Source organism: Epithele typhae, assembly GCF_022376455.1.
Source record: "Epithele typhae strain CBS 203.58 chromosome Unknown BXZ73scaffold_123, whole genome shotgun sequence".
Classification (NCBI taxonomy): Eukaryota; Fungi; Basidiomycota; class Agaricomycetes; order Polyporales; family Epitheliaceae; genus Epithele; species Epithele typhae.
In genome coordinates, this window is record NW_025954314.1 from 38164 (window position 1) to 49305 (window position 11142).

Sequence of the window (11142 nt, forward strand, 5' to 3'; positions counted from 1 at the left end):
TCGTAGTACAACAAATATAGATCTGTTTGCTTCTCTTATACACTTGTGTGATCTATTGTGAGCATTGTGTGAACATATTAGGCACTCATTGAGTGCTCCTTGAGATCTATCTTGCAGCTAATGAAGACCTCATGAAGATCTAATTTGCGTCTAATTAGCTCTAATTAGATGGCTTAGCAATGTACTACTCTAATTCGCTCTAATTAGAGAAGACTTGCTAATAAGCACTAATAAGAGAGAATTTTCTCTAATTAGCAAGTGAGGGTTTTCCTGATGTGTCGACTGGACGAGAAGCCTATCTCCTGAATTCCTCGCGGAGGTCTTTGCCATCGTTGGCAGTCAGCCCGTCACAGTCCCCGACCTGGAGTGTAACGACTCAGAGGCGCCACGCCGCAGTAAACGCAACGTGCCCAAACCCAGCACGACCTTCATGAGCTGGGTCAAACTGATGCTGGTCTGCAAGCGCTGGCACGAGATCGGCTTCAACGCACCCCAACTCTGGCGAGTCGTAATCGTGACTCGCAACCTCGAGGCTCTGCGGTTTCGATTAGAAAGGACGGGTACGATCGCGTTCGATCTCGTCGTGCATCACTCGGACGCCGAGTGTAACCACGCCGCACTCCCTCTCATCCTCCCTCATCTCCCCCGGCTTCGCTCCATCTCCGCCTCTGTTCCGTTGCCCGCGAAGGTTTTATCGGTAGTCAAGACAATCTTGAACGAGACTCTACCAATGCTTCGGGAGGTCGCAATCAAGTACAGCCCTCGCATCTCCGAGCATCCCGACCGCGTCTTACGATACCAACCCGATATCGGTATCACGCCCGCCCGTCATCCTCGGCTATGCCGTGTCGAATCCTTTGGGATAGCGCTACCCTCGGCTCATATCTTCTGGTCGGGGCTCTCATCACTTCGTGTCGGCATCCCCATCGACTCAACATACCCCGAGAACATCGTCAAAGTAGCCAATGACTTCGTCTCGCTCCTGCGACACTGCTCGCGCCTCCGGCACCTCCACGTGGTCGTGGATACACTCCCGTACAGTCTACACCAGATGATGGTCCATCCTGGCATCCCGTCTGCGGACCGCAACAACGCCCACCCGGCACACCTTCTCGCCCTCACCGAGATCGACTTCACAGGCCCGTACGCGTTCGCTGCGCTGATGATGCGCTCCTTCAAGTGCGGTCCTGCAATGACCAGTTTCCGCGTCTCCACGGACATAGACGGCTCAGCTGCTGCTACCGCTCTTCTGCAGCCATTGTCGGGCGCACGGCGAGCATGGCTCCCCTCCAACCCTACTCGCTCTGGCCGCACTGAGCTGCGCCTGTTCCTCTCCCCCGCACTCGGTCCCGCATGGGGAGAAAACCACCCCGCCGCCCTCCACAGGTGCTCCGTCACCCTCTCCACATCGCACCACTTGTGGCAGCGGGAGGCCGCGTCCGGCTCCCAGGTGCTCGTGGAGGTCTGCGGCGCGTTCGCGCTGGAGGAGCTCGTCGTCGGAGACTCCGCCCCGCTCGAGCGCGACTCCTGGACGCACGTCTTCACCGCCTTCCCCGCCCTGCGCGTCCTCCGCTTTACCCGCGGGCCCTCGATCAAAAGCGCGTTCACCGCGCTCGACGCACTCGCGGCGGACGAGTCGATTGCGCCCGCGCTCGAGCACCTCTACCTCACGCTCCGCGAGCTCACGTCGACGCTCGAGGCCCACGACTTTATCGAGGCCATTCGCGACGTCTGTCGGGCGCGCGCGCGGCTCGCGGCTCTGACGCTCCGCCTCCCGCGCACGGGCCTCGTGTACCCGACGTACGTGGAGAGGATCGGGCACCGCGTCCACCGCGCGGCGCTGCTGGAACTGAACAGGTGCTGCGGGTGCGTCACGTGGGAGCTGGAGGGCGAGACGATCGAGGCGCTGTGGGACGACGCGGAGGGTGTCGAGGTGCGTGATGCGGAGACGGGGGAGGCGCGGCGGTGCGGCGGGTTCGTGTTCCGACGCACCTGCGTGGAAGGAGCGCGCGACTGCAAGAAGCGGTACGCGCGGCCGCGGGAGATGTACTGGCGGAATCAGCCTGGGCGTGGGGGGAAGAGGAGGGAGTTGATGGATGTCGATGAGGGCTGGAAGACGGCGTGGATGAAGTGCATGGACGAGGTGAGAAGGGTCCCCGAGAGAAGTCGGCGAGTGGCCGTTGGCCGCGTCAAGGACAGAGTCCCGGGATGGTGGCGGTTCCAAACGGTGGGGGTCAAGACCAGAGGTAGACGGCTAGCGGTATAAGTTTGTGTATTTGGCATGGTTTCCATGGTTCTACGGCACCTGTGAACAGGACTATGAACACCGCCCTACCAGAAACAGAGGAGGAGCAGTGCCCACAGCGGCGTACTCGTCAACACCCGTCCTACCGATGCCAGCAAGCCCCGGCCGAAAGCTGCCTAGTGGGCTAGTCGTAGGCGCTACAGCAAGATGGTGTAGACAATTATGCGCATTCGTGTGTGCTACGTACACAGTCGAATGAACGCCTACGATAGTCCGCACTATCAGTCACAGCTGCATGTCAGACACTCACCTTTCTCTGTGGTTCTATCGCAGCGACGTTATCGAAGATTGCAAACGCTGGACAATACTGGACGGGCGATGCGGAGGTACCAACCACGACTCCAAGTATGGAACTCCAGAACGGCAACCTGAACAAACATGTCAGTGATCGTACGCGACATCTACGAAGCCAAGCCCGCCCCTCATACTCGTCGACACCACCCACCCGTGCAGCGCACCCCGTCGCCAAAGGCTAGGGCCGCCACCAGTGTGCCGAGCAAGCCCGACACACACAATCCGCATAGACGGAGGGACGACCGTCCCCGTGTAGAGGCGGTACTAGAACTGCACAGGACAGCTTCCAGCGAGGCTTGCCGCCAGCAGTCGCAAACCGACGGGCCGAACGACCTCGGGCTGCCAAACCTCGAGGAACACGCCTGCCCTGAAACACCGCTTCGAGCAGGTAACTTCAGCACACGAAGCGTTCGCGCAATGGCGGGCACCGCGTGCGCTGGTCAGGACGTGCCAAGGGCGTGGGGAGCGTCCTGGGGAGGCACGAGCCTAACCACCCCACTCAACTGTGATTCGAGAACCGGGCCGAGCACGAGCGATAGGGCGGTCTGTGGAGACACCGGGACGAAACGTACCTGCAAGTTCGAATGTGCTCAACTTCTGACGTCCTTCCGAGGATCTTGCGAACCTGAAAGCACGATTAGCAACCACACCAACGCAAGACGACAGCTCATGCACGCCGTGTATGCCCCTCGTACTCGTCGACACCAACTCACTGGGTGCCAGCAGCCCCTGTGTATCACCAAGGCCCAAGGCCGCAATACGGGCCGCCAGCGTGCTGAGCGGGCGCGCTCCAACTCAGCAGCAAGGGCGGAGCGGCGTGTCACAGGCGTCCCATGAGACACGCCGATAGCTCCTGTTATAACGACTAGGCAAGGTACACCGGACCAAGCGCTAGACGCCGCCGACGACGCTAATGCGTGCACCTAGTGACACTGCACGCGAAATCGACTTGCTTTGACATGACCTTCCCTCCGCCGCGGCGGGGGGCAGATCAAGACCCACTGGTTGCCAAGCCAGGGGAACACCGAGAACATAGGGCGCACAATGAGCCACGACTGGGCACAGCACACGGGCAACGCCGCGCGCCGCACAGAGTCATCGTTCCCGGTCTCATGGAGAGGGCGTGAGTGGGTGTCCCCGGAGAATCGATAGTCGGATTACGGGACTACATTTGGCAGCCAAACCGTATCTTCATACCGTCTCTCGCTCGCCATCGGTTCAAGAAACGAGGCGAGCACGAGCGATAGGGCAACAAACACGGCGCGCGGAAATGAAAACGAGTAAAACGCACCGTATGTCCTCTGCTGCACCCGGCCGTTGAAAACCGTTGTTTGCTTCATGGCTGACCTACACAGAGATGTCAGTACTCGACAAAGGCAGCATGCAACGACAAACAGAGGTGCTGCAAAACGGCTCTCATATTCACGACGGTTGGTGTGCTTACGCTGCATGCGCAGTTGCATAAAAGCGATGCCCGTATGAAGGAATCCATCTGCGCCGCCCGTAGACGATGAAGACCGCGATCGGCGTCTGCACAAAGGCAACACTCCACCCGAGTAAGTCGACGTAGACGAGGTGCGATGGACATGGTCTCCGCAAGAAGCGAGGCCTGGAGGCGACAGAGGAGGACATGGATTGCCCCGAGGGGGCTTTTGGCGCTGTGGTCGTCCGCATCTGCGTCCTGAGAGGGTGCCTCCAAGACCGCACGGGGCTCTCGCAGGATCCAACACGTAGAGCGAGAACTCACCAGGCAGCGATTCGGCAGAGATTCGCGGAAACGGTTGAAGCTTGCAGATCACCGAGTGGTAGACCATTGCGAGAGCTTAGGATGGAGCTAACGAAGCAGAGAGTGGAGTTCAGCACAGACGATCTTCACGCATGTGGAAGAGAAAGCGGGAGTCGAGCGAGATGCGAGGCGGCGAGTCGCGGCTTGCCCCGAAAATAAAGCGTGGGAAGAACACTTGGGGTCCGTGCGCGCCTCCGCTTCCGCCCTTTTGAACTGGTGAACGTGATCAATGAATCGCCCGCGCGACCATCGCGGGCACGTTTGGAACAGCGAGGGAAATGGTGCGGAACTCGGATGACCGATATGTGATGCCCATGAAGGAAAGCGCGCGCGTTGTGGGACCTACATACGCGCAACGGGTCGACTTATGTAGTAAAGTGGTTAGTGGGTCACAGATGCTGTCTACCGAACATCCGCACACGCTAGATCTCTACGGCAAAAACTTCGGACGCTGACGAACGGGACATGGACAGAATGTCTGGCGCAAATGGTTGCATTCGTGACGTTCGATATGGACACGGTGTACGAAACTAGCCCTCCTCCGAACCGTGATCTTGATACAATTTGTCTCCTACTTGCTGCATTTGGCGTACCCATCGTACAGCTCTGCGAGCTTCGTCCAGTACGGCCGCGCTTCTTCAGCGTGACGGCGGGCGGAGTTGTGCTCACGTTGCTCCTTCTGCCATCAAACACCCTCAGCCGAGCTCTCAAACACAAATCGTCAAGACACACCTGCGAAAGGTTCCCGCCGTCCTTCTCGGCCTGGAGCGCCGTGATGCGGTCCTGCATTTCTTTCACGAGCTGCACACATCGACCATCAGCGGAGACGTCAACCAAAACGTGCGGAAGAACGAACCTTGTCCTTCTGCTCGTCGAACACGATGCAAAAGAGCTCGCCGTGCCGCTTGAGCATGCGACACACCTCCTCGACGCTCTTCTCGACCGAGCCCACGAGCCCGAGCAGAGGCTTGTGCTTCTCCTGAGCAGCGCGCGCACGCTTGAGGCGGGCCTGGGCTTCCTCAAGCTGCTTCTTGACGGTGTCTGTCCACAAAAGCGCCGTCGCGCTCAGAAGCGGTGCGCAGTAAATTGAAGTGAGGCGACGCACCAACGCGAGGGACCGGCTTGCTCTTGTAGCCAGCGGCAGGCTTCTTGTTGCTATTCATGATCCTGTGAGCTCGACAGCGGCTCATGTCTGGTGTCAGTACTCACTCGTCCTCAGCCTTGCCGTGCTCGCTCTTTTTGCTGAGCTTGGCGACTTCGGCGTCCGCCTCATCGCATTCCTCGGTGTCCTCTTTGTCGGTGTCGTCGACGACGCGCTGCAGGTCGTCGGAGATGGCCTTGAACGACTTGAAGAGCGCGTCGGTCTCGGCGGTGAAGCTCGTTTCAGAGTAGATCGACTCCGCTTTCTGTTGAGAAGGTGGTCAGATACGGAGATAGTCATAAACGAGGCATAGGTACGGACGGCGGAGAACATGGTCAACGTGGCAATCTTCTCCTCCGCGGAAGGAGGGTCCCTATCGCCACCGATGGCGAGGTAGGCTGCAAAAGTTGAGATTGGACGTCTGGCTCGCATAATGCATCCTAGACACGTACATTTGAGCAACGCGATGGCACCGCTTGCGGCGTCTTCGGATGCGGTGATCAGCTGAGTGTATGCCTGCGGGGCCGAGTGAGCGACCGGTGCGGAGCATAATGAAGGAACGCACCTCACTAGCCTGAGTCCACTTCTCGACGTGCTCTTCGTTGGCAAGGATCGTATCGACGTCCTTGACCTTACCCTTGGCGTCGGCGAGGAGGCCGCTCAGCTTGGGAGCGTCGCGCTCGAGCTCAGCGACGTGTGCAGCGACGGGGAAGTTGGACATGATGTAGATGTAGTTGGTAGAATTGCGGGTGAGCGTGGAGGAGTGTGTTGTTGGACGGTGTCTCGGGGCACTGCATATGTACTCTCACCCAGCCGGGCGCGATTCGACGGCTCAAAGACCGTCATTGTCTGGACTCATGCAGCGAGCTTCACCGAGGTACGGCGTTCCGCTATACGCGGCCGGAGGGACGTCGCCGGTGAATGGGATGTACCAGAGAGGACAAAGTCAGAGTCAGCTGAGGGATTGGGCAATGGGCGTGCCTCGCTTACCTTTCGTTACGGTGGTGGGTGAGGACAGAGGCCGCTATCGCGTACGTACGACTGAGGTCCGAAGTGCCGCAGTCGACGGCGATGTGTAGGCGAGCTATTGACAACGTCAGGCTTGTCTGGCGGTTGACGGGACGGATGGGGGATCAGTCGCGGTCGAGAACATGGCGGCGTTGAGTAAAGTCGTCGGGTGACACCGGATCAGGGCCTCCGGCTCCCACAAGCGCTCGTTGTGCGGTCTGGCCCTCTTGGGCGCTTTTAACCTTCTTGTTCATTTTCCTCCATGACCTCGACGACCCGCCACTATCCCACTGCTAACGTTCTATTCATGAGTATATATGCGCATGTCCTTGTAAGTTTCAATCAAGTCGGAAATCTGGGAAATGACAACCGATACACAAGCCGAGCAGTGCCTGTACCTTTACGAACGGATACTGACAGCGAGCCCCGTGTTCTCAATAGTAATAGCATTGACTGTCCTGTCGACAGATGAATGTTCCTCGAACACTAGGTCGGCTGCTGTCGGGGCACGTTTCGCCGGCTGTCGGTTTGCACGACTCGTGATGCAGAGTCCGGGCTGCGAGTCGGCCTTCATTGTTTGGAAGAGACACCTTTCGTATTTGGTCAGTGTCTTCGCGTTTCTCTCAGCCATCCGCGTCTATCGCTGACATATAATCTTCGTCCTCAGCGACTCTAGGACTCATCCCTCTTCGCCCACACACCTCGCAGCAAGCCCCCCACCACGCCCGACCATGTCCAACACCGTCACAGACACCCTCCCCGCCGGAACTCTGCCCAAGGCAGAGGAGTACCGCCTCCAGCTCACCAAGGCGCTCGCCGACCCCGCCGTTCGCTCTGCGGCCTCCGCCGGGGTTAAGGAAGGCCTTAAGGCCGCCGCTGCGCGAGAAGCCATGGAGAAGGAAATCGAGGATCTCGGGGACACTACGCGCGTCATCAAGGAGGGGTTCACCGCCGTCGCGAACGAAGTCGCGAGGTTCGACGCGGCCGGCTTCAAGGACGCGGCCGGTCAGCCGACGAACTTGAGCCAGGTGTGGAAGGCGCTCTCGGACGTTCGTACAGCCTTTTTTTCATGTTTCGTGCGGATGTACTAACACGTTTATGGCTCATTGCAGAGGTTCGACGACAGCCTGACCCAAAGTCACGACCTCGCATCTGCTGCGGTGGCCGTCTTGAGAAGTACGTCGCTTCGCGTTCTCCCTCTGGGATATTGCTCATCGTCCTGCTCGCAGTGTACTCCAAGACCATCTTGAACCGTGTCCACCTTGGCGACAACGTGGATGAGCTCAAAGAGAATCTGCGCAAGTTCGAGGCTGTACGATTCTTGCTCGCCTCCACGATCGTTACGCTGATTAATTTGTCACAGGAAATCGCAGCGAAAGCGAAAGAAGCGGCGGCGACTCGCACGAGCTTCATAACCCTTGCGACGGACGTTCGCGCGTTCGGCAACACGCTCCAAAAGGCGATGGAGACTGCCGGCGTCCAACTCGCCAAGGAGCTGCAAGAGGCGAACAGGCAAGTCGAGGAACTCGGGAAGAAGCTGTCAGAGTACGTGTTGTCACCTCCACCGCACTGCTCATTGGCACTCACCCTCGCTCACTTCCCCAGGATCTCGCAGGAGGTATGCACGATGTGGTGTGCATATATTCGACGCTTACTCATCCACCCCCCACAGATCCAGTCGCTCACCTCGGCGGCAGGTGGTATAATCGCCAAAAGCGCGGCCTGCGCGTTCGCCGCGCTTACCATTATATGCCCGATCTTCTGCTTCGGCGTCTTCGTAAGTCCCACCCCACATCCGACCACTTTCTGTCTCACCTCCTGCCCCTGCAGGGGTTCGCGTTCGTTGCGATGAAGAAGGAAGCCGAGATCAATGATCTCCGAAACAAGCACAGAGGTCCGTATTAGCACCCGCATTGCGCCCATCGCATCTCCTGATCAATCTTTCCGCAGACGTCGAGACCCAGCGGACGGAGCAGATGCACAAGGTGAATGTGCTCATGGCGCAGCAGGCGCTCCTGATGCAGTTCCAAGCGTCGCTCCCCAACACGACTGAGCGCGTGAACTCGCTTGCGGCCAAGATTGATACCATCGCGCACGTCTGGCAGATCGTATGTCTCCCAGCTTTCCCCTCTGGCTGTCATGACTGAGAGTGTACGCGTGCGCACCAGCTCCGGTCTGATATGATCCAGCTGAAGACGGACCTTTCACTTGCCGGCTTCAAGGGCGGAGACAATGAGAAGGCTAACGAGGTACGTGTCCTCCGAGATATCTGATGTCGCGCGTCGATCTCAATGATGCTCGTCCAGGACTTCCTCGATACCATCGGGATCACGCGCGATGCGTACCTCCACCTCGCGCACATGTTCGAACTGTACGCGAAGGGATTTTGAGGTTTCTACACCGCATCGGCTCGTTTCTCCGTGATTTCCCTCCGCAGTTTGCATGTACTATGTACTGAGATGGACGGTTGCTGTGGCTCAGCCTTGCGCCCAATTCTATGAGCTCCGTTCACTCCAATTTTCCCGGCGTATTTATACGGGACCCAATGCTCGTACGGCGCACTCGATACCCTCACTGGCCTCCTTATGGAGGAGGGCGTTAATTCCTCGGAACTTGCCAGCCACCTTGGCAACCTCGCGCACCATGAGCTCTTTCACCAAGCAGACGCAGCTCTTACGCATGCTCCTAGTGCTCCTCGCATGATTACAGAAGGTCGAGTACGCCGTCTACTGCGCTGCACCGCTGGAGGCGGAACAGGTATTGCTTGCGCGGGCCGTCACCAAGCGGGAGTCGGCGGACGATACGATCCAGTCGGCCTATTTGGAGGAGCGCGGAATACGACCTTGCGTAAGCGTAAGGCTCAGGGATTCGGGTGAACGCAGGAGAGATGCGAGATACGATGCGAAGCCATGGGAGGGTGAAGAGAGGCGACGAATCCAGAATAGACGCGGGGAAATCTCGGTCGCGGCAATGTGCATGACGTCATCGGTCAAAATGGGAGAGGCACGTGTCTGCAGCGAACTCGAACATCAGCGCCTGAGCAACGCTATCGTCCCGTACGTCCTATGCGTCGACATCCCGGCCCCCTCGTCGATCTTGCCATGCTTGCTTATGTGGGACTGCGATAGAAACTCAGTTCGATCTATGGACCAGTACGGCAGATGTTCGCTGACGTGGCACTCGGGCAGCCGTTTCTATCAACACCATCCGACACCCTGAGACGGATACTCAGACGAAGGAGCAAACGCTAATACGCTCCACACAGACGTTTCTTGCACGAATTGTGGAGAAAAGTGCGAACCCAATCCGCGCCCCTGTCTACACTAACCGTACCGCTGCAGTCTCTTAGGGCTGTCGGATGTGTCTGGCGCGGAAGACCCGCAGCGCCAAAGACGGCTCCGCTCGTGGGACATAGAGGGTCGTTGGCAAAACGTTTATAATAACCGCCGACTCGACCCGCTGAAATCATCATCCAGCAACGGTCAGCCCATCCGGCACACCTACCTTTCCCATTCTCACCTTCATTGCACGCATCCGCGTCTTCTCTTCGCCCGTGTAGACCTTCTCCCTGCCTTTCTACAATTCTTCTCACCAGCCTTCGCACCATCATCCGTCGTATACTCCAGATATGCCATCCAACGCAACGGACCGCATCCCTAGTCTGACGGGGAAGATCATCGGCGATGGTCACCGGCTCCTTGAGCTCATCGGTTCCGGAGCTGGTGGAGTCGTCTACAAAGCCATCCACCCCCAACCTCCCTCTCTTCCAAGCCGATCTTCCGCGCCGTCAAGGTGACGCAGAAGGCGGGTCTCAGCCAGCGCGAGCTGGTCGCCGTCAGCGACGTACACTACACACTCCCACAGCATCGCGCACCGCGACCTCAAGCCGCAGAACATCCTCGTCAGCTACGATGGCTCGTGCCTTTTTCTCTCCGACTTTGGTCTTGCCACCGACGCCACGAAGTCTACGGATAGGGCACCGGGACCTACATGATCCCTGGTACGTCTTCCCCGTGTCGATTCCGTTCTGTCTGCTAACGCGTATATTTCTGTTTCGCAGAGGCCACGGGGAGATTCAACGGGTGGGCCCCGTATCGCCCCCGGACGAGCGACGTCCGTGCGCCCGGCATCATTCTCATCAACACGCTTACCGGCCAGAACCCGTGGACGCGTGCGCGAAACGACGACCCGGACTTCAAGGCATACGTCTATGACCCGGAGTCCTTCATGGAGTCCCTCCCGATCTCTCGCTACATCGCCGGCCTTCTCCGCCACACGCTCGCCGTCGACCCGAGGTATCGCCTCTCGCTCGCGAACCTCCGCCGCGCGATCGCCGACGCGCCCACGCTCTTGAAACAGCGTGCTGCTCCCGCGAGCTCGTCCCGGAAGGAGGAGTTGGTGCCGGTCCCCGACCGACAAGCGCATCGTTCGACGCCGTCGCCCTCCATCAGCCTGGGTCACGTCTCCGACATCGGCCGCCATATCTCGCATCTCCGCGCGCGCGAGCGCCCGCGCCGCGGGTCATAGCCGCCGTGTCGTGGACCCCGCTCGCTGCGTAGCCTTCGATCGAGCCAACCTCGCCACGCCCAAGCCGCGCCAAAACGGCTG

General features: G+C 58.9%; 4 protein-coding genes across 4 annotated transcripts; 3 read left to right on the forward strand and 1 right to left on the reverse strand.

Moving 5' to 3' along the window:
• Positions 1–430: 430 nt before the first annotated feature.
• BXZ73DRAFT_107754 (uncharacterized protein) lies at positions 431–2425 on the forward strand (the record flags this gene model as incomplete). The annotated part of the gene is made up of 2 exons (XM_048016993.1): positions 431–1933; positions 2339–2425. 2 exons carry the CDS (start codon positions 431–433, stop codon positions 2423–2425), a joined length of 1590 nt encoding a protein of 529 aa, XP_047871601.1.
• A 2531-nt stretch (positions 2426–4956) lies between these two features.
• Positions 4957–6247, reverse strand: BXZ73DRAFT_107755 (uncharacterized protein; the record flags this gene model as incomplete). The annotated part of the gene is made up of 8 exons (XM_048016994.1): positions 4957–5064; positions 5118–5186; positions 5242–5426; positions 5491–5540; positions 5595–5791; positions 5848–5924; positions 5979–6042; positions 6092–6247. The coding sequence occupies 8 exons, from the start codon at positions 6245–6247 to the stop codon at positions 4957–4959; spliced, it is 906 nt and encodes a 301-aa protein (XP_047871602.1).
• A 1018-nt stretch (positions 6248–7265) lies between these two features.
• On the forward strand, positions 7266–8924 carry BXZ73DRAFT_107756 (uncharacterized protein; the record flags this gene model as incomplete). The annotated part of the gene is made up of 10 exons (XM_048016995.1): positions 7266–7583; positions 7647–7710; positions 7764–7846; positions 7898–8079; positions 8140–8152; positions 8207–8311; positions 8365–8428; positions 8485–8642; positions 8703–8783; positions 8841–8924. The coding sequence occupies 10 exons, from the start codon at positions 7266–7268 to the stop codon at positions 8922–8924; spliced, it is 1152 nt and encodes a 383-aa protein (XP_047871603.1).
• A 1238-nt stretch (positions 8925–10162) lies between these two features.
• Positions 10163–11061, forward strand: BXZ73DRAFT_107757 (uncharacterized protein; the record flags this gene model as incomplete). The annotated part of the gene is made up of 4 exons (XM_048016996.1): positions 10163–10326; positions 10399–10435; positions 10510–10534; positions 10595–11061. 4 exons carry the CDS (start codon positions 10163–10165, stop codon positions 11059–11061), a joined length of 693 nt encoding a protein of 230 aa, XP_047871604.1.
• Positions 11062–11142: the final 81 nt, after the last annotated feature.